Source organism: Neocloeon triangulifer, unplaced genomic scaffold (assembly GCF_031216515.1).
Source record: "Neocloeon triangulifer isolate White Clay Creek 2 clone unplaced genomic scaffold, ASM3121651v1 ptg000022l, whole genome shotgun sequence".
NCBI classification, from domain to species: Eukaryota; Metazoa; Arthropoda; class Insecta; order Ephemeroptera; family Baetidae; genus Neocloeon; species Neocloeon triangulifer.
Window position 1 is genome coordinate 5,860,916 of NW_026775562.1, and position 22,098 is coordinate 5,883,013.

Genomic DNA, 22,098 nt, shown 5'->3' on the forward strand with positions numbered 1-22,098 from the left:
GGTTTTTCAGCTAAAATTTACTTTTTAAACAGTCTAGTTCTGTTGAGTCAAAAACCAGCGTAAATTTGTTTTGATGACAATGTTTCACTAAAGGGTAACATCACAAGTAATTGTGCAAAGAAAAATGAGGATCACTCACTGCAACCCTGCTCGTCGCTTTTGTCGCCGCAGTCGTTCGAGTAGTCGCACTTTTGGCGCATGTCGATGCACTTGAGTCCGTTGGCGCATCGAAACTGGTCGAGCGGACACGCGACGCCCGCCGAAGGCTCGCAGCCCTCTTCGTCCCGCCGGTTGCGGCAGTCGAAGTAGCCATCACAGCGCTTGGACTTTGGCAGACACAGCCCTCCGCCCGACTCGCCGCACCGGAAGTCGTCCGGCTGGCACTTGCGATATGCTGCAAATTAAAGCAAAGAATCGTAGTTAGCAAAAACACAAGCGTAATGAAGCTATTTTTTTCCATTTTTATACATATATATTTCTGGAAATATGAAAGTTTGTTTGCAATAAATATGGATTTAATTTAATTTTTTGAAAGTAATTCTAATTTGCAATTTCTTGTGGAGACAATTCTAACAATACATGTGGGATGGAGATAATTCAAAATATGGAATTTTAACTTTCGGCCCATTTAAGAAAAGGATGATTTTAATTTAAAGCAAGTTTAAATTTCAGAATCTCCTCAAAAAGACACTCACTGCAATCGGCCTCGTCTGAGCCGTCGACGCAGTCCACCTGCATGTCGCATTTGAAGTGCGGCGGGATGCAGTACGTCTTGTTCCACACGTACTGTCCACAAGTCAGTTGGCCCTGCTCGCAGTCTGGGGGCGCTGCAACAATCAATACAAATCGTTTGACAATCGACCGGCGACCACTTGGTTGCACACCGTGAAACAATTCACCAGCCCCCGACGCAATAATTGCAATTGTAAACAGCGCAGATCTAATAATCGAATTAGCGTAAATGTTTCATGTAATTTCAGAACCATCTGGCGCTGGACGCGTAATTGAAATTATTGCAACAGAGGGAATAGAAAATAACACAATTTAAATGTTATTTAATTTAATTTCATTAAAAGTGTTCCAATTGTTCTGTTTTTTGTTAGTATCCAATAGTTCATGGCTGAAAATTATTTAGGATATTTTTTTTATGATGCTCCATTATCGAAGATATTTAAGATAGGTTTAAATACAATGAAATATCCACTTAAAGTTTTTGGGAACTTTACAAAAATTTTGATCATTTCACTCCATGAAGAATTTGGCTAAGATCATTAAAATTGTAAATTGATATCATTTAAAAAAAAATTATTATTGTTGTTTGTTCTTCTCAAGTCATACATGAAAAAAATTGAATTGGGAAAAATGAGCAGAAAGGTATCACAACTGCAGAGGTCTGCTAAAAAGACCGACATCGAAAAGAGATCGGCCACCGCGTGAACCCACACTATTGAAATAAAGAGGGCTCAGAGAGAACAGCCATTCCTAATCGTTTTTAATTTACTCTTTTTCGAAAAAAAGCCTGTGTATTATTATTATTATTGCTTCGCTTTTATTGTATCATAAGTGATATTATTATATATTGAAAATAGTTGGAACATTTGTTCAAAAATTTGTGGTTTCGATAAATGTGATGTTTCCATATTCCAGATGATGAACCTCAAAATGAGATTAAATTAAATTGAAATTTACACAATTCATCAAATCTGGAAAAGGGTAAAATAGAAAACATTATTTGCAGATGGAAATCAAATGACCAGGGTAAGAGCAGAGTGGAGCGGCAGATTGAAAGGGTTTCACTTACGACATGATTGGTATTCGTCCTCGCCCTTTTCGCAGTCTTTCCGGTAATTGCAGACCAACTGCGAGGAGATGCACTTCCCCTCGGGACAGCGGAACTGGCCCGGCGCACACGCCACCCCTTCGGCACCTGCAACCAGCACAACAAGAAGGTCAATTCGATTCAATGGAGGTGCGAATAATGTGATTTTCGTGTCCGCCAGATGAGCCCTCTCGTCGGACCGGCCGTCGCCCCTTAATCTCGTCAACCAAGTACGCGCCCACGACAAAAGCAATAAGGAAGAAGTTGTTAGAAAGGGAAACGGAAAATTACAATTTGAGTTTATTCTTTTTGACCCGATTTAACCTATTTAAAGGTAAAGAAGCTAATGGAAATTGTAAAGAATTTAAATCAGAAAACAATTAATTGAATGAAATTAACCGCATATTTTACACAAGAAGTTAATTAATGCATTTTTAGTCTCACTTATCTTCAATTTCTTCAATTTTGTTGTTTTTGAACTGATTTTTTTTTAATTTCGGCGCTTCACTGGTATAAGCAAAGTCATTTAATCTGCATTTTAAGAACAAAATTTATAAATTTAGTTAGTTTTCAAATTTCATGGTAAATTTTTTTCTTAAATTCATTTAGTATATATTTAGAATTTTGAGATTGCAAAGTGATTTTAAATTTTTTCTGTCATTATTTGAATTTAAAAATTTTGTTAATTTATATTCAGATATGGACGGGATTTCTTTGAATGTCAAAAGTTAAGCTGGTTTGCAGTTTTTTGTGGACCTCTTCTTTCAATTGTTATTGTTAATTCTAAGTTTAATAACCAAGATAAGATAAGCTACGTTTGCATTATGCGATAGTAAAAATTCATAAGTTGGGAAGTAGAAAATAACAATTCAAATCTTCATTTCTTCAAAAATTATACAAGAAAGTGTGTTTATAGTTTATATTTATGTAAAAATCTCGATTTTAATCTTTTTAAATTTTGTATTAAAAACTTCGTCAACGTCAATATTATTATATTTAATTTTCATTCGCTCAAATATGTGTTGAAGTTTTTGAATTTTGTTGAAAGTATTTTGGTGCGAAAAGTTTATGCGAAATTCAAGTTGAGAAGAGCAGCGTGGAGGTGTCACTTGATTGGAATTTCAAAGGACTGGCAGGTTGGGGGCGCCTAGGGGATGAAATTGCGCAAGTTTATCTCCTCTTTGATGCGCAGCTAGGGAAGGACTCAAAAAGAAGTCCTGCGTACACAATTTTTTTTCGCCGGGTGGGCTCTCAAATTGCTTTGATCTCGGTAATCTGCCTTCACATCGCACCGGGCCTAAATTTTATATCAAAAACACGGCAGTACATAGAATTTGCAGGATTTCGGAGAGATTTTTCGAGGGTACATGTACGTTTGAATAAGTAAACGCTGGCGGGGATTTCACCCTCTGCCATGCAAATTTCATTGCGATGTTTTTTCACTATGGCGGGAAATTGGATTACAACAGTTGGAGAAGTTCTCACCGAATTTGAAAGAAAATATGAATTTTTCCGCAGAGATATGAAAAGTCACAGAAAATCAAAGGCTTGGTATAAAATGGTAAATTTGTTTGTAACCACAGTATTGAGACAAGTTAAAAAGAGACAAATATTCTACTAAGGTAATACAATCCTTCATTCGAGCGCGAAGCATGTTCTTTTTATGCAAATGAAAAATGGGAAAAAAGTAAAAGTTTAATGTGATTAAAAAATTGCTTTTTCGGAATTGTTTGAATTCAAATAAGTTGCATTCCTCGATTCAATTCATTTATCGGCTCGTAAAAATTCATACAAGAAAAAGAAAAGTTGGTAATGATTGCAAGTAAAAAAAGAAAAATGGTATTAAACTACAAATTAATCATATTCTTATCCTTCTTTTCCCCTTACAATTGGAAAATAAAATAATCACTAATCAGTCGTAAATGATAGTTCCCCTTAACCATAAGTTATTGAAATTTATAAACGAAAATAAGCTTCCTTATTGATGTGCTGTATAAGTAAAAGCAAGTTGAGCGTCATTATTGGAGAACCGATTTCAATTTCCGAAGCTATTACCGCAAAGACGTCTGTGCAGCATGTTTGACTGGATGCAAAAGCGCAGAGAGTCGACGGCGCCAATTACCAAAGTTCCGCACGTTCTCGTCAAATCGATTGCTCCCTCGCGAGTATTCTCTCTCAAGAGCTGCGAGCCTTTCGGAAAAGAGACGAGAGGCTTTTAATGCACACAAAACTTTCCACCGGCATTGTTTGAGCTGAAAACAACGTGCTTCGATCTTCAATTCATATTAAAAAAAAACTTGAAAACTAAACGCTGAGCACGGATGAAGGAAGTTTCAAAATATAAATTTAGTTATAACTTTTCTTCAAATATTAAATTCCTGAAATAAAATCAAATGATAAGTCCAGATTAAAATAATTCGTATATTTAATAATAAATATTTATTTTCAAAAAATTTGATGATTTAAAGGTAACGAAAGCTGCTTGAAAGTTGATTCTTTAATGTTTCACTGTCACATGAGATCAAAAATTTGTGCATTTCAATTTGCTATTTTACTATTTTTATCCATTTTTATTTCATTTATTGTCAATTCAGTGAAATTTATTGCCATTCAAAGCCAAATTTATTTATGAAACTTATTGTGAGAACAGAGTTGGCAAGGTTTCCTGCTGCATGTGGAGAAAATTGATCGCTTATCACTTTTCCGTGCCATTATGTTGGCACTCTACCTTTGCAACAATTCGATTCAAAATATCTTTTGTGTATTTTGGCAAGAGAAGATCGGCCGTGTCGCTCTCGTTAAGGGCCGGAACGACCACGAAATTCGTTTGATGTCGGCGGAAAATTGCGTTAATGATCGATCGATGCTGCGTCGCCAAAATCAAACTTCTCGTTCAAGCCGAAAAGTTTTAATTCCTGCATGCGGCGAAGAGATCTAGAGGGCTTGTGCGCGTGGAATGAGCAATGAGCGGCCGAACCCGACGGGATTTTCAGGCATTCGGTTGCAACTTTTGCGAGGCACGACAATCAAATTATTCTGCAAGAGAGGGATAAAAGACTTAACGGGTTTATTTGCAAACAAGACAAGGGAATTTTTCTTTATCTATTTATAATTAAACTCATAAATTTATTATTATTTTTGGTTTGAAATGAAAAAACTGAAAAGGTTGCATTTCTAAAATTTATCATATTATAGCCAGAAAATTAATTTTATGCCCTCTAAAGTTAGTGAGCCAAACTAAATTGCAAAATTTTGTGGACTTATATGAAGATTCCTGGTTTATAAAATTATGCGTCAACAAATATTTACCAGAATTTTTTACTCCATTAGTTTTCAAAATTTTTCGATCATTTTAATCAAGAAATAGTTTCACCTAATCTAGGTGTCGCTCTTTATAATAACGAAATTATGATTTCATGACTTTTTTAAATAATTTATGGAATTCTACCTCTCAAACTTTATCTGATAGTGATAGAATAAATAAAATATATGTATGTATATTTATGGCTTCATTTATCACCTAAAAAAATTGCTTATGACTTCATATGTATTGAAAAACGAAACGTAAATCATAATGAGGGTATTGTTTTTAATTGGAAGGGTCAAGTGAGGATTAAATTTAAATTGCAAAACTTGACGGCAGTGCTTGATATTTTAATTGGGACGGCGAATCCCAGCGGAGCAACTCGGCGCAAATCGAAAAGTGCTCGCGAAATGGATAAGTACCCGCGTCAGAGTACTCGTATTTATACTCTTGAGAAATTATTCATGAGGGTGGCTTTTTTTCTTCCTCCGGCAACGTAGCAGAAGTTGCGCTTGTTAAGCTTTTCAGGGCGCTTGTTTTGAGGCGGTTTATTCCGCATTATTCCCCACTGGGGACCGTCAATCCTCAACTTTGTTTATAAGAGCCGCAGTTTTGCTCTCCCTTTTTATTTATATTCCCACCCTTTGTGTTCAGAAAAACGCACCCTTTCGCAGGAGGTGTTTGATTTTTCCTTCTGGTCTTCTGCGGCAAGAGGAAAAAAGTCATGAAACAGGCAAAAAGCGCCAAAGGGAATTTTGCTCGTTTGCGAACAACTCATTTTCAGAGCAAAAGTTGTGTCCTGTTATTCTTGCACGGACTTGTGTTGAAAATGTGGAAGCCTTTGAGCAGAAATTCTTTCACAAAGGGACAAAATTTGAATCAGCTTTCAAGTGAAATAGTTTGTCAAAGGACAAGCAAAGTTATAATTAATTGCACGGCAAATTTGATAAATAAAGAAAAAACATGTTATCATGCAAACTTATAATGTAAATTAAATCAGGAATATTTTAAAAACTAAATGTTTGATACTGAAGAGAATGATAATTATTTTTATTGCTTGTTTAAAGAGTTTCTGATTTGGTGAAAATTTTCATGCATTTTAACAAACGCCAATTTTAAAAATTACTGTAAAGTGTATGTGATTTAAAAATGGAGTCTACAGATTAATTAGAGCTACTGGAGTTTTTTTTTACGGAAATTAAAAATGGCAATGGCAATAAAAAAAATGAAGTCATGAAAACATTTTATCTCCGATTTTTTTTTAATTTATATTTATTGATTTTTTTACACGTTTCATAAATCCTTAACAACGCAAAGAGACCATTTTGGGTGTTTAAAGAAAATTTAATAAATTTAATAAGTGCAAATATTAAAAAACACTGCATCATCAATTAATATCAAAGTTAATTAATTTTTTCAAAGTAATTTCAAACTGACACAATATTCCATTTCGCCGCGAATCAACAGCTTGGAACTTTTGATCGACCGCGGCGAAGTTGGACTGGCTGGCGGATAAAACGTGGGGAGGCGGTGGAAATAATGGGTAATGGGAATTGATTATTCAGCCTCTCTCGTGAATAAAACAGCACCTCCTCTTGAATTTTGCATCGGCCTTTACATTCAGCTGCGATGTTGCAGAATTGTACAAATAAATTTATATCCAGGTCAATACACGCGTTCGTATGTATAATCTTGGTTGTTTGGCGAGTTTAGAGAGCAAACTACACAGCCATTCATCGACTTGTGTGTTTATTCAAAGCAGCAGCAAATAATGCACGAGGAAAAGTTCCATGCTTTTCCAAACGAGGCTAATGAGCGATTTTCATACGAATTCACGCCGTTAAACACGCACGATTTGTTGAACTGCGGAAACAAATCATATATTTAACACGTTTTCATTAGATTTTTCTTTTAGAGAAAGGCGCATAGCGTCTGGACTTTAACAAAATGATTAATTAAAGTGAGATAACATAAATGAAAATTTGAGGTGTTTCAATTGTTTAAAAAAATTCACCTAACAGTTGAAAAATTTATGCGGTGAATTTAAACATTTTCGTCTTCTAAAATTTCCTAAAAATAGGGATTTCTTGTCGTTCTTGCAGTTTCAAACATTATTTATTTCAAGTTTTTTATGTTAAAGAGAATTTTTCTATCGATTTTTATGGCACATCACATAAAAAAAATTAACGCAAACGCACGAAATTCCACTGAACTTCAATAATTCCAGGTGGATTATTTTGGATCAATTCCTTTCCACGAAAAAACTTTGCACGCATTGAACGGAAAAGTTAGTTAGTTAGACAGTGTTTCTAAAAACAGGGTGGCAGCTGGTTGGGCTGTTTGTATCAACAGATGCTGCCAAACCCAAAGTTAGTGTCAATAATATTCAAGCTGGCGGAAACAAACTTTGACGGAAAATTATATAATTTTTTTTTTTAAATTAAAAATTAAAACGTTTTGCTTTATTTTGAGAAGCAAATTGATGGATCGGAAAAGTTGGGCAATTCGAGCATTAACGAGCAAAGTTTGCGGTTACGTGTAAGTTGTTGGCCGGAAAATTCATCTTGTGCACACCTGGAAATCAAAAACTCCACAGGTCGCATTCAGTGTGAAGTGGAAAAAGTGCTGTTTTCTTTTTCACAAATTGATATTTTCATGCGAGTCACGAGAAGCTTTTTAGCTGCTGCACGTTTCCTAACGGTTTCCCCATAAAAATCGCAGCCAACACTCTGTGTGCCAGTGTGCAAAAAGCCACGGTCTGCCGTGCACAGAGCAAATCGCAATTATTTAGTCCACGTCCCTCTCTCACGCCTTTATGTTATTCGACGGGAAGCGAGCAGAGGAAAACAGCAGGAAACATGCAAATTTTTCCACAGACACAAGAAGCACTCGCGTGTTTGCTAAAGCAAGTAAAACGTGACTTTCAAACGCAAGTTTCAGAAAATATAATGGTAGGAATTTGAGTTGACGTTTATTAAATATTAAAATTTTAACTTCATTCATATTTTAAGACATATTAAGTCCCTGGCTATTGTCATTCAAGTGAACTATTTTAATTTTGAATTGAATTGAATTTAAATAAATCATAAGTATAATTCGCAAAACCTTTTAATTTATTATTTTAAACAAATTTGCAAAAAGATAAAAATAAAAATTAGTGTTATTATTGTATTATTTCAATTTATCTACTAAATTCTGGACACTTGTTAGAAAAAGAATGAGTTGTAAATAAAATTATTCAACTTTGTTACATCAATGTGCATAACTATGCAACCTTGAAAACTGAGGTAGTCATTAACTCTGTATTCATTCAAGTTGCATTTCGTGCAACAGAATTAATTTTTTAAATGGCCGTCAATTAGTTGATTAGTTATTGAGTGTACTTGCGAATTTTGCATTAATAAAGTTGGCTAATAATAAAACAATAAACTAAAATGACACGAAAATGTTGCAAATTTTAATATTTATCAAAATTAATTATGAATTAATTCTGTTCTCAGAACGGGATTATATAACTAAAATGGCCAATAATAAAGAAAATTTTTAGCGATTTTTTTCGTTTAAATATTGTTTCATTTTAATTGCTGGAATCATTGAGTTACATAATCTGAGAATAAAATGAAGTTTTAAATGAGAAGCAAAAATCGTACTTTTGTTCATAACAAAATTAATATATATATTTCAGCCATTTTCAAAACACCAAAACGTCTAGACTTTTTATTGAATTTGACTTATTTATTTTAACATTTTTTTTGTGATGAAAGAAATTTAGCATTTTGCTGGCGACGAAGGTGTGTGTGCGAGAGAGCAAAATAAGAAATATACATACGCAGTTTTACGGCAAACGTGGCCTAATATGTGTGAAGGCTTTATGAGCGCCGCGCGAAAGACCTTCTTTCGGTCGTTGACTTTGTCATGAGGCTGCGAGAGGCAAGGTGAGTAGCAAAAGTGATCCTTTTACCGTGTCATTATCATATTATATAAAAATGTGTACCTTCGCTCTTTCATTTTCACGCTTCATTTCCAGACCCTGTGTGAGGAAAGTGCAGCAAGATCATAATTAAATAAAATTAAATATATCTGATACAAAAATTTGGTATCCTTTTTATATTCGAATTGTGCTCGGAACTAGGTTAAATTTAATATTAATTATTTTTGTTTTTAAATAGAAATAGTTAACACTCTAAGACTTCAAAAGGTGGATGTGGATTGAAAAAAGTTTAAGCTGAAAATTTATTTATTATTTTCTCATTTTTCAACTAGGATAAGCCCAATTCAGTTCTAACATCATTTCATTTAACGTTGCTTACTGCCATTTTATTTGTTTATAAATAAAATCAAAACATTGCTCTAAGTGATTCACTTCTTACGAAACCGTCCAAATTTATTATCTTGAATTCAATACAGGTCGCCATATTTGTTTTGCGTTCGCTGAGTTGGTATCGGAATGCGATGAGGTAAGTCTCTCTCTTTTGTTTTCACATTCTAGAATAAACAAGGCGAGCGGGTAATTGTTCAATTTCATACTCGGCACGTGACAAAAGTAAGAAATTTATAAAAAAAAATGATATTTGTTTCGAGTATAAGTGTCAAGAATGATTCTTTTCCGGAAAGTAATATCCACTTGAAGAAGGAGTGGAAAGCCCGGTGCACAAATCGAAAGACAAATATTGACAGCATGTGGGAAACGCTTTCGTCAGAAAAAACCCGGCTCTCTCGTTCGTAAATGTGTGAACCGAAACGATAAGAGGATTGTGTCTGACTTTCCTCCTCCGTCCCAAATACGTGCGAAAGCGAGGTAAAATAAGAAAAATAAATAAATTCAGCAGCTACATTTACAAGTTAATAATAAATAGTTCCAATGTATCAAATTGTTATTGTAACTAAATTTTAGTTAAAAATAATCAAATGAGCAGAGATTTTTCTTTTAAATTCTACATTATCACGTTTCAAAATAATAGAGAAATGAAATAAATATCTTTAGATGATGTGTTTAAAAGTCTAAAATGTCACGAATTCTAAAAGAATATTGCGTGAATTGGATGAAACGTCCAAAAAGTCGTTTTTGGTCGTGCATGGAAATGAGAAAATTCACCAGCATTTATAATATAATATAAATGTTAAAAATAAAATAAAAAACGTCTGATTCAAAATTATTAATTTTATTTTTTGAAAAATTCATGATATGTAAGAGTGTCTGCAAAAATTAATCCAAATTTTTATCTTAAATTTGAAAACTATGTAACTTAACTTTACTTGGCATCCTAAATATGAAGCTAATTACAATTGTGTAAAATTCAATAGAAAATGGTTAAAAAATCTTATGGCTTTTTTTTTAGAAAATAATGTCCTTCTTTAATAAATCCCTCAGCCAAACGCGCCCGGGTCGTTTTTCACTCAGCGAGATAAAACGCGGCGGCGACATAAATTAAAAGCGCCGGAAAGTTTTACACACGCCCTGTGCAATTTGCATAGACAAAGCGTCCCTCAATTTGCCTTTCGCGGCCGCGGCCATAAATAACGTACGCTGGTCACTGCACGAGAGAGAGAGGAAAATGAGTTACGTCGTGTGTGCACTCGTGGAGTAACATTTTGTAGTGCATTTGAATCATATAAAGCTTTGCGTGACTCCGTATGTGTGCTCGAATTAAACCGCAAAACTGCTTTTGATGACCACTAGCGCAATTTTTGCCTCTCGACAAGACGGAAAATGAAATTCATGCGCGATTGGTTCCGTTTTTGTTTCGTTTACACGCTCCATTATCCTTTAAGAAAAGTGGTACGCTATTAGTTGGAGTCAGTGTGGGAGTTTAATTTGAATCAAACTGAAAACCATAAAAATTTTCAATTAAATGATCCATTCGACGAAAAGTTTAATGCCGATAGCAATTTTTTTTCTTACTTAGAATAAATTTTAGCTAGAAAAAATTATTTCTAATATTTAACTTATTAAGAAAAAATATCAGAATCACTAAGAATCAAATTTAAATCTTCTACAAATTATAATATAATATTTTTAAAATTAATAATTTTAATATTAATAATTTTTAAAACGACCTCACCTTGAAATCCTCAATCGTGAAAGTCTTATAAGTTACAAAAATTTAAATTTTTGATAGTTTCTGCTCAGTTTTTTCATTTATTTAATAAAGATTCTCAAAGAAATGAGCAATAGAGTGTTACAGTTTTTGCATTAAAGTTTCAAATTTAACCTCTCCTTAATAATTCTGATTAATCGGTAATGGAGAAGGTTAAATAAATAAATTTTCCAGAGGGCAAAAGTTAATCTTTTTCGTTTGGCCTGCGTCTTGCGCCGGGAACCAGGTGATAAAAAATTACCATCTGTTCGCCGGTGCTCGAGAGCTTTCGCAGTTTGAGAGCGAACGCCGAAAGGTCAATGATTCGCAGCCCGCCTCACTTGCTTTTTAACACTACCGATCGCAACTTACAACTAAAGTGTGCGTTATTCGCGAGGATTTTGCAATAAATACATGATTTTGATTTGAAAATGAAATTTGCATAATATTTTGATTATAATTTGACTATAATAAATTATAATTTTGGGTCAATTTCAAAGCTACATTAATTTTGTATTACCTTCAGTTCATTTTTTACCTATTGCATTAAAAAAAGCAATATTATGGTAAAATTAATTTACTGCGAGGCCATTCCAGACGAAACTTATTGATTTTAGCCGCTTGAACTAAACCAAACGCTGAAATTTTTGAGTACATTAATTGCTACTATCTTTGCTTAATTTTAGCACCGACCAATGAGTTGGCCTTGGAGTTGGCTGGACTTGTAATTCCTTTCAATAAAAACACTTCATTTAAAAAAATGTGTATGATGATCGTGATAGTAAAATTTTGTATTCTTTCTAAAAGGACAAAAATATTAACGTGATAATAACCTACCGCGGGCGATTGTATACAAATAAAAAAAATAATTTTATTAAGTTTAAATATAAATGTAAGACCACAACGATAATTTTGATAACAAATAAATTTGATTTATTTGTTATTATGGTGTATTTATTTATTTTTCAAATTTTTACCATTCTTAATGAATCAAAAGTAGAAATTTTGCATCAATCATTAATTCTTTAAATCCTAAGACCTAAGGAAATGCAGAAATTACCTCTAATCTTTCATAATAAAGCTAGTTTTAATTCACTGTATAGCAATGAGCGCAGAGTCATAACTCTAATAAAATGCCTGCTTGTTATCAATTTCCAAGCAATCTCGCGGTCAGACCTTTAAACAAAATCAAACAAGAATAAATCGACCCTTTTTGGTGGGCGCAATACATTTTTTTCGGCCAGATATAAAAAAAAATGGAAAAAAAGAACAGCAGCTCGCTCTCTGTGAAAAAAACTACTGGTCCACGACAAAAGGTTAGGCAGGAGCCACGCATGCCTGGCCACCCCTGATTGATATATGATTATCTGTACCACTATTTTTGAGAGCACACGCAGCCACATCCAAAAGCAATTACACAGAATTGCAGATGAAAGGGAACGAGTTGGTAAAAGGTTTTTTGCCAATTACAGACTCGAAACAAATAACGCAAATATGGCGCAGGCGAATCAAATATTTTCGTTATCAGAGACCTTGCTTTGAACGTGGCACGGCGATATGCGTTCCAGCATTTGCATAACGATATTTGTGTGGAGGGAAAACAGGTTTGGCTAGTTGTGGTTAGTGGCTTTTGCAAAGACTATTTTTAGACACATAATATCAAGAGAAGATCGAATAAAAATTAATAAAAACATGAAACTATATAAAAACTGAAAGTATTTCCCAATCGTCTAATTTGTTAATTATTTTAATGAACTGAATAAAATAAAAGTTTATATCGATTATTTTTTACTGGATAAGACAATTTTTTTTAAGGAGACACTACTGGTGTTGCAAGTTGCAACTATTTAATCCTTTTGAAAATAAAAATATGTAAATTGGGTGGTGCCTTCTGCATCACTAATTAAGGGCACAGGCTAACAAGACTTTGTCTTTTCCTGGCCAAAATAGATATTTAATCTTCGATAAAAAATCATATTAATATATTAATCTAGTCTCTCGTCGTGAGAACATAAAAAAATAACATTATTTCGACAAGCTATACCAATGAACTTCTGGAAATCTTTGAAAATTCCCAGAACCCTGTGGACTTTTCCAATTTTTTTGGAACAGATTATTTCGGCATGGAAATTGGGATTATTTTGCCTTTTAGGAAAATTAATTGTTCTTCAACAAATTTGAATTCAAACAAATATAAATCACGAAAGCTGCACGATTAACGGTCTTCTTTACACTTCAATAAGATAATCAAAGCATGTGAATGATCTCCGCTGGGTGGCGTCGGTAAACGAAATCCGGGCACGATTAATTTGGCCTAGTCATGCATAGAGCGAGATACGAAACATCTCACGGCGGTTAACCTTCATGACCCGGCAAAAACCCCTAGTGGTGCTCAGAGGAAGGAGGAGCTCGCAAATATTTCACGCACAAAGATCGCTGAAGCGAGATTTTCTCTCCGTAGAGAAATACCAAAGCAATCAAATATCATAATTAATCTTTAAAAGGGGCTACATCTTTTCTTATTCATAAATTATCGCAAAAAGTTGCCAAAGTAATTTCATGATGTCTGTCTAACTCATCAAACTTCTTGTGGTGGAACTATCATTTACTTTAAATTTACAAAAAATTGTTTCGCAAAATAGGGAAAAAATTACAAAAAAAAGGTTTAATAAATTTGGCAAATATATATATGCAAATTTATGCTTTGCTAAACTTACTAAAAAACCGTATTATTTAAAACCGGTGGATGCAGCTCTTAAATTATTTTTGGAATACACAATGGTCAAAAGTATTATTTTTTTTAGAAAAAATTTTGATTTTCATGACTCAGACTTTGATTTTCCCTAAAAGTTTGGCCGCGGTGTATTTTAAGAAATCGCGGCACGAGACCGACTTTATAACGACATAAGGGCGGGCTATTTGTCCTTGAAGGCGGTTAATGGTCCTGAAAAGTTGCGCGACGATGGATGGAGGATAATGAGAGCTTGGGGCTCCTCGGCTGCACGCTCATCAGCAACTTAAATGTACACACAATCAAAGGCCCATAACATCGTCAGCAGACCCGCCGAAGGAAAGAGACGCACTACATACGTATTCATTCTCCAAGAGAGCTAAATATGAGAGACCACAACGAGTCTTTTGTCTGCAGAGAAATTGGGGATCTCGAAGGAGAAAGAAAGAAAGGAGAGTGTGACTCAAATTATCAATGAGACGCGCTTCTTATATAAAGGGAGGCGGTGCGAGACCGGGATTACTATATTCAAATTAAGCGGCGGTTCCAATCGGGTCTGTGGAGGATCAAGTTTTGATTGCGTTTTCATAAAGGAGAGCAATCACGATTCCCATAAACTCACACGCTCAAATCGACTCGATGTGCCAGTTGAAAGTTGGCTGATTCCTACTCAAATAAGCTTCGACGAAATTTTAAACATGAAAAGTTTTTGGAAACTCAATAGAATTAAAATATTGTAATAATAATAATTGTTTAAATATTTTAATTTTAATATTTGGAAATTTGATAATTTGGAACTGAATATTTTTATTTCAATTCTCCATTCTTTTTTTATGCTTGAAATGCCATTTGATTTGCACAAGACTTAAAAATAACAATAACAAAACATAACAAAATAATCGATTTTTATGTGAATAAGAAGGTAAGAATAATTGAATTTTTTTATTTTTACAATTCTCCCCATTTTTTTACGTCTTTTTATTGGTTTCATTTTTAATTCCATTATATGCAGGAATTTTAATCATTACAAAATGAAATAAAGAAATTTAAGAAATCCACTTCTTAAAATTTCTTACAATCAAGCCGAGACCAAACTGCTTTTCGCCCCCATTGATTTCTCCAATATCGAACCGAGGGTTTGAATTATTGCGTGGCAGAAGTAATTTACGATTGAATTACATTGCTCAAATCAAACCAATGGGGCGGTTAATGTATATGAAATCCACTTTTTATCTCCTTTCTTTGCTCATGTACTTTTTACATAAGCTTTGGGAAAATGGAAATGTTAAACCGTCGATTTAGGTGCTGGAGAGGCAGTTTCGATTGACGATTGATCACGCAATTTATCAATTTCGGTGTCGTGTCCTACCAACACAAAACAAATGACAAAGCACTCCATCATTTTCCAAAACGGTTGAAATAAATAGGTAACTGAGAAATTTAGCAGTTAATCAATAGATATAAACAGACTTAATGATCACAATGTAAGTAGGAAAAAAAACCCTTCTTCTGGAAAAAATCTGGAAAATAAAAGTTGGTTTTTGTTTCTGTCTATAAAATAAAGTTCTACAAAAAATTTGCTTTTTATTGTTACAAAATATCCTTTCAATTCTAAAATGATATTTTACAAAATACACCATCCAGAAGATTAGAGAAAATTCCAGATTTACTCTTTATGCTGCCGAGTGAGAAGTGAGATTCATCAAACTAAAATCACAATATCTTCCTCTTAGCGTTGCGTAAATAAGTGACGAAACGTCAGATATGAAAGCCGCAATGCTTAAAGAGAATCTTCCTGCTTCTCGAAAATCATCTTCAAGTGTGAAAAAATCTAAATTGCAACGCAAAATTTTGGCTATCCCACGTAATCGCAATTTTTTAATTTATGATAAGCGTAATTAAATTATTAATATAAATTACATTGCATTTTTGTTACAAAACGCTGCTTTGAAAGTAAGCAAGGCAAATTAAAAAAAAAAAAAAAAAAAAACATTGAATTGGAAAACTAATTATTAAATTCAGCAACATTGAAGTCAATAGAAAATCCAGGAATTAAAAATGTATTTCCTGAAGGTTCATTGAAGTTTTTGAGTCAGAATGACACTATTTTGTGCGAATCCATTGATTTAAATTTTGAAAAATAAAAATTAATAAAAATCAGCAGGCGCTTTTTTCACGTTTACTAAAAGCTTTTTAAGCCGTGTGCATCAAACACGGAAAGGATTTTAATTTCGGAAAAAAGAATAACATAATCGATCCAACGTAAGCAAAATGAGAGTAGCACACACTTGGCCGCGCCGCATTTCAATTTAAGCCAAATATAGGCATGGAGAGTAAAGGGATATGTCCACTGGTGAGCGAAAATGAAATCCCATCGCAGTAAATTTTGTGGAAGAGAGGCTGGGGCTGCCACGCTCGTCTGCTCTCGATTCCGGTAGCCGCGTGTTGATGCAAAATAATAGCTTTTTGATGGAAACGTGCAAACACACAGACAGATCTATTGAAAACGCTCGGCGGAGTGATTGCATTGTGCGGTGGTTCTATCGGAATTGTTGGAGGAGCGAAATACGGAGAGAGAGGAGAATTCATTTGCAAATCGAAATGCTGCAGAACAATGAGGACATTACGTTGGCGATCCAAAAAACTACATTTAGAGATAATTACAGGCCGTTGAATAGGACTGATAATTTTATGTAAGCAATTTTTTGTTTAATTTAATTTGGGAAATAATTTTATAAACAGCAAATCATATATAATTAGAGTGAATAGAAACACCTGGCAATCAGTTTGATTGTGAGTTTGAAAGAATTTTAAAGAGGGAGTTGTGAGCTTAAAAATTGTTTTTATAAAAAACGTTTTTAATGGCTCATTTTTTTAAAAGATAAATTTCGTAAGAAAATTTTGGTTAGTGGAAAATTATAAATAATGTGAATATTGATGAAGATCAGAAAGATGTTTTCTTGAAATTCAAGGTGAACATCATGAAAAATGTAATCTATTGAGCATTTAAAAAAATACTACTACCTATTTGTAATTCTTTTTTCCTGTTGTGCACCTATATACTGTGTACTTAATAAATATTCTAATCTAAATTTTTTTTATAAGCATTACTGTCTACTAATTAATAAATTATTTTTTTAAATTCTAAAATATTGCTGTTGTATAAATTTAGCATTTTCCACAGTTGATCAAAAGGATCAAAAGATAACAAATTACACTTATTTTGGAAGTTGTTCTTATAAAAGAAGCTTGTTATCTTAGTTACATTGTTTAAGTTTTAAAATTAAATTAAGTCAACGAACTCTTTCAAAACTTGTTAACCATCAAAATGGGAAATTTCTCTCAAGAAACGAAAACGACGAAATTAAGTCTGGCTGCGCTCTGAATCCGAGTTTTCGTGGGAACGCCTGTGAATTTTCTTGAAGCAATCTGGGTTATTTTGCGGCTTCCATTATCTCTGTTCTTTCTTTCTTTCGCTGCTGATGAAGCAGAGGCACGCATGCGACTAATTTGATGTAATTTTCACTCTTTGTGTCGTGCGAAATGCGATTTCAACGTACAAAGTTTATTTTTAATTCGGCCGAGTGCGCGCATAGTTTCAATTATTGTCTGCGATTAGTCAGAGGTACGCGGCCAAAGCATTCCGAACTAGTACTAATTGGGTCACTTATTGATTTGAATATATATACAACACCGAGTTGATATGCTGACAATGAAAATGTCCGTTTCAATAGGCAACAAACGAACAAACGATTTGAGGTGCGCATCCAACTCCAACACGCCCAGTTTGATTCGGTCACGATTATTTGTTATTAAATGATCAATTCATTTGATTTAAAAATCAAGTTTTTTCTAAATCTGTGAAATATTCCCATGAGTATAGTTGAATTAATCCTAAAACATTAAAAATTGGTAAGAAAATTTACTTGGTAAAAAAATTTAAAACGAAAATCTAAAAATAACCAAGTTTGATCTATAAAATGCATTCTTTTTCTTTCTCATGAAATTGTGACCAAAACTGGTATGGAAACTTTTGCTAATGATAAAAAATATTGCATCAATAAGGACCATTTTTCTTCAAGATATCCTTGATTCTCAAGTGCCCAATTCTTTTCTCCATATTGAGTTTTAGGTTTTTTCGGCAGAGGTCATGTATTTTTGTAAACTTTTAAGGCGCACCTTCTTTTTTTTGGCACATTTAATACTCCCATGGCTGATAACGCACTGTGCTTTGTTATTTATTTCTCTCTTCTTTCATTGTTACAGAACGAACGAATGAAAAGTAGGTGGCTGCCCCTCTGGTCCCGAGGCCTACTTTCCAGACGAAATGCAATATCAAACGTTGTTGCACCGTGAGTGTGTGTTTGAATCGTAGAGTGACGGCTACGGGACACGGCGGCGATGCCAGACCCACAATAAAGGTCAAAGACATTTCACGAGTTATTTTTCATGCATCCAACGTGCCTCAATGGAGAGTTTAACTCCCCACCTTCGGAAGACGCACCTCTCCACGCTCTCGCACGAAAAAAGAAGGCCCACACGAAGAAAATAATCACCAGTCTTTTGTGAAAATACAGACCTAGGAGAAGAAGCACAAAGGGGAATATAAAAAATGGGCAAGCCAATAACAGGAGCAGAATGAGCCTCCGGGTGTCAAACGACGGATTGGATTTTTGGCGCCTCTCTTGCTTTTATTCTCTCTACCTCCCTTGCCTTTTCCAAGAGATATACATTACATAATAAAAGTAGAATATTGTAGAAATAAAATCGTATGTTCTGTTCTGTTGAAATACAGTAAAGATCATTTGAATTCCCAAAGACAATTCTTTGCAAGCTAAAAAAAAAATTCAGGAAAAAACAATTTGAATTTTATTTATTTTTTTTTTCAGTATCGGTTGTCCAAAAGGCCTTTTCGAATACTTATTTAAATCAACTGTTTTATGAAAATTTCTTTTTAATTCCATTAAAAATCCATCAAAAATACATACTGCTCAATTTTCAGTGATAACAGGGAAGATAATTATACCCTCGAGCACCCTAAAGGAATGTGAAAGAATTAAAAATGTTTGAATATTGATTTAGAAATTTTACCAATTAATTAATTTTATAATCGACTTGAGTAGACTTGAGAAAAATAAAAACCCAATTGGAGACTCTGGAGATTTCTCAGGCAGGAATGAAAAAAAAATATGGAATTTTTATTCGGGAAAGATTACAGCAAAAGTTCCTTGAATCCACCTTTTTTAAATTTGTTTATTATATTCTCGACTGCGATTTCACTTCTTAACTGTCCTCAAAGTCTGATGACCGATGCGAAGCAAAGGATTATGGCGACGGGCTACTCAGGGAAGAGTGATTAAGTGGGGCCTTTGTTGACCAACAATGACTGAAAAATCGCGTGTCTCGCTGCTGCGGCTAACTGGGACGCACTGCGATATTTTTTCGCTTTAATTCCACCTTTTTTGCTTGCCTGCTAATTTCTTTCTGCTTCACCCCACTGGAGAGTGATGAATAAAAAAATTAATAAGAGGCTGCGCTATTTTATACATTATTAGACTCGTTGGGGCGGAAATTTCAAGTGCGCTGCAGAAAGTTGAATTCGCCGCGGGTTGGCGCAGAAAGTTTGCGGAATATGATGAGAGAGGCGAGGAATGGCGCTGGATCGTAATTAGGCGCTAATGCGGTGTGAAAGTAAATCAGCGGGGCGCAAAATGATATAGGGGTGTATAGTGCGTTCGACCCGTCTGTGCAATCGAATTTAAGGCGCCGCACATACACGTGTGAGCAGAAAGATATAAGAGAGGCCGAAATTTCAAGGGATTTGTGGAGAAAATACAAAAGCACCTAAATTTCAGTTCAAAAAGCTTGAAAAACAACAAACAAATTTGTAAATTATATTTTTTTCCTTCTTTTCATATCCAATGTTTTGGAAAAATTGGAAACTACAAAAATTGGAATTTTCATAGTAAAAACCCAAATTTTATTTATAGGTCAATTTATTTGATTCGCTTTGGCGGAAATTAAAGATAAATAAAAGCAGGAAACTTTGCTCACAACAAATAGAAATCCGAATTGCTAAAATCAATAAAGTGTGATTTCAGTTCGCGATTTGGATTTCCTATTAAAAATAAAATAGTTGAAATAAAAAAATAAAAAGTCATGATCTTTCCAAAGTTTTCCTTTTGTGTTTGACTTAATTTATATAGATTTAAAAAGACATTGCGTGTATTACAACCAAAGAGCCCATTTTGCCTGGCACAAATGAGGGAAGAATTTGGGAAAGAAAGGGAATGCGTCATCAAAGGAAAGAAAATTGCCAATTTATATGCAAAAGCCTTCTTCGCTGCCTGCTCTGATGATGTTCTATGCAGCGTAAAAAGAGATATAATTGAGAAATACGATATGCAGATTTGAAAGGAATTTCTGTCTCAGCGAAAAACATACTCTCATGTTCATTTTGATAAAAACAGCAGCTGTTCTCAATATTTTATAATGGAAACGCGCCACTTTCCACGGAAAAAAAAATACTTCACGACTCTAATTGCTCTTGAGGGATTTGCTTGTGGCTTCACATGTTTTGTTTGTCTGGATTTCTTCTCACGTCTCAAATTCAGGCCGTTTTCCTCACTTAAAATCTTCCTTTCTTTCTATTTGCTTGAAAACATCCCTCGCGCACCCATGCTATCTGTCAACAATGGGATTCCAGCACGTTCGAGACACCCTCCCCCTTGGTACAGGTGAAATCAGGTGTTTTCTATATACCTGGCTCTGCAAACAAGCGTGGTGAAAGAATTGGGGAAGGACGAAATTTTCACGTTTGGCGCCGATGGTCTTGTTTTTCAATTTTTTTTCTGTAGAATTTTAACCTCAAAAGAATCTCCAGACTGGAAAAGTGGTTTGGTGCCAAAAGTGTTTTTCTCAAAAAGCAAATTTTTTTAATCATTCGAGTCTCGCTGACAAAATGAAATTTAAAAGTTTAATACAATTACAGACATTGTGTCTTTAATGAATTAATATATTTTAATTTTAGTAATTAAGCAAGTTATAAGATTTTCAGTTCAAATAATAAATAATTTTCTGACTTTCTAATTATATTTATACTGCTTGAAATCATAAACATGGGTTTTTATCTATTTCAAGAAAATTTTCTTCCAAAATTTAATGTGTAAAATTTTGCGTTATGATCCTTTTTACCTTTTTGTAACAACGAACAAATTTTCTGTTTTCTGTCATAAAATTAAGCTGAACAACAAAATTAAAATTCTCTCTTAAAAATCAACTTTTCATGTAAATTCCTTCTTTTAATTTATTAAAAATTCCAGCAAATTCTATTAATGTAAAAAGCTGCAGTTAAAATGTTAAAGGTCAAACATCAGGATGATTTCTTGTATAACATTTACCATTCTTGGTCTGAAAAAGCACTCAAATCTCAAATTTCTGCCTACTTAAGTAAAAATGTTCAGTTGTAATTATTCTATGTCAATATTATACAATTTTTATGATTTGTAATGAAATAAAAGGAGAAAAGCTGTTAATAAATATGAAAAAAATTTCCAAACTAAATGTGAGATTTCAAATTTGTAATTTTCAGGTCAATGGAATAAAAAAATTGAAATCAGTGCCAGGAATTTGAGTTTCCGGCGGTGAGTTTTAATGAGCAACAGGTAGGCCGGCCGGACGGACGCACCTTGCGAGGAGAGAAAAGAGGAGGGCCACTCACCCCTGTTGCCGAGGTTGTCGACGTCGGTGTTGGCCAGCCAGCCGCCGGGCACCAACAGCACAAACAACACCAGCCTCACTGCCGAGTCCATGTTGCAAATCGCGCGCTCACAGTCTCACCAGCACGCGGACATGTTTTGCGGCCGGCCACGTATATGATGCGATTCAAATTTGATTCAACAAGCGGCCGCTCTCCTCGGCACGTATCCTGCCGCGGTCACAGGTCGCTCCACACTAAGCTAAGAGACGAGAGAGCCGAGTTGCCAGGAATTCACGGAACAGGTGGTGGCGCGCAGGGCGCACGCGCGATGCCTCTGAACACGCGGCTCCCCTCGCGGCTCCTCCGCTCACACACACACACCAGTCCGCCCTGACTGACTTTTTCGGTCTGCACCTATATCAGGTATACATGCATCCAATGCACGCGAAATTTCGATCTCGAAATTTG

At 34.4% G+C, this 22,098-nt stretch overlaps 1 protein-coding gene across 1 annotated transcript in view; it reads right to left on the reverse strand.

Moving 5' to 3' along the window:
• Positions 1–21,875, reverse strand: part of LOC132204745 (low-density lipoprotein receptor-related protein 2) — a 52,360-nt gene extending 30,485 nt beyond the window's left edge. The window contains exons 1-4 of the mRNA XM_059633465.1: positions 21,652–21,875; positions 1,802–1,927; positions 696–827; positions 140–394 (exon numbers count right to left, since the gene is read on the reverse strand). Of these exons, the coding sequence (XP_059489448.1) occupies positions 140–394; positions 696–827; positions 1,802–1,927; positions 21,652–21,742 (604 nt within the window). The 5' untranslated portion in view covers positions 21,743–21,875. The remainder of the gene's footprint in view (positions 1–139; positions 395–695; positions 828–1,801; positions 1,928–21,651) is intronic.
• Between the last annotated feature and the right edge of the window lie 223 nt (positions 21,876–22,098).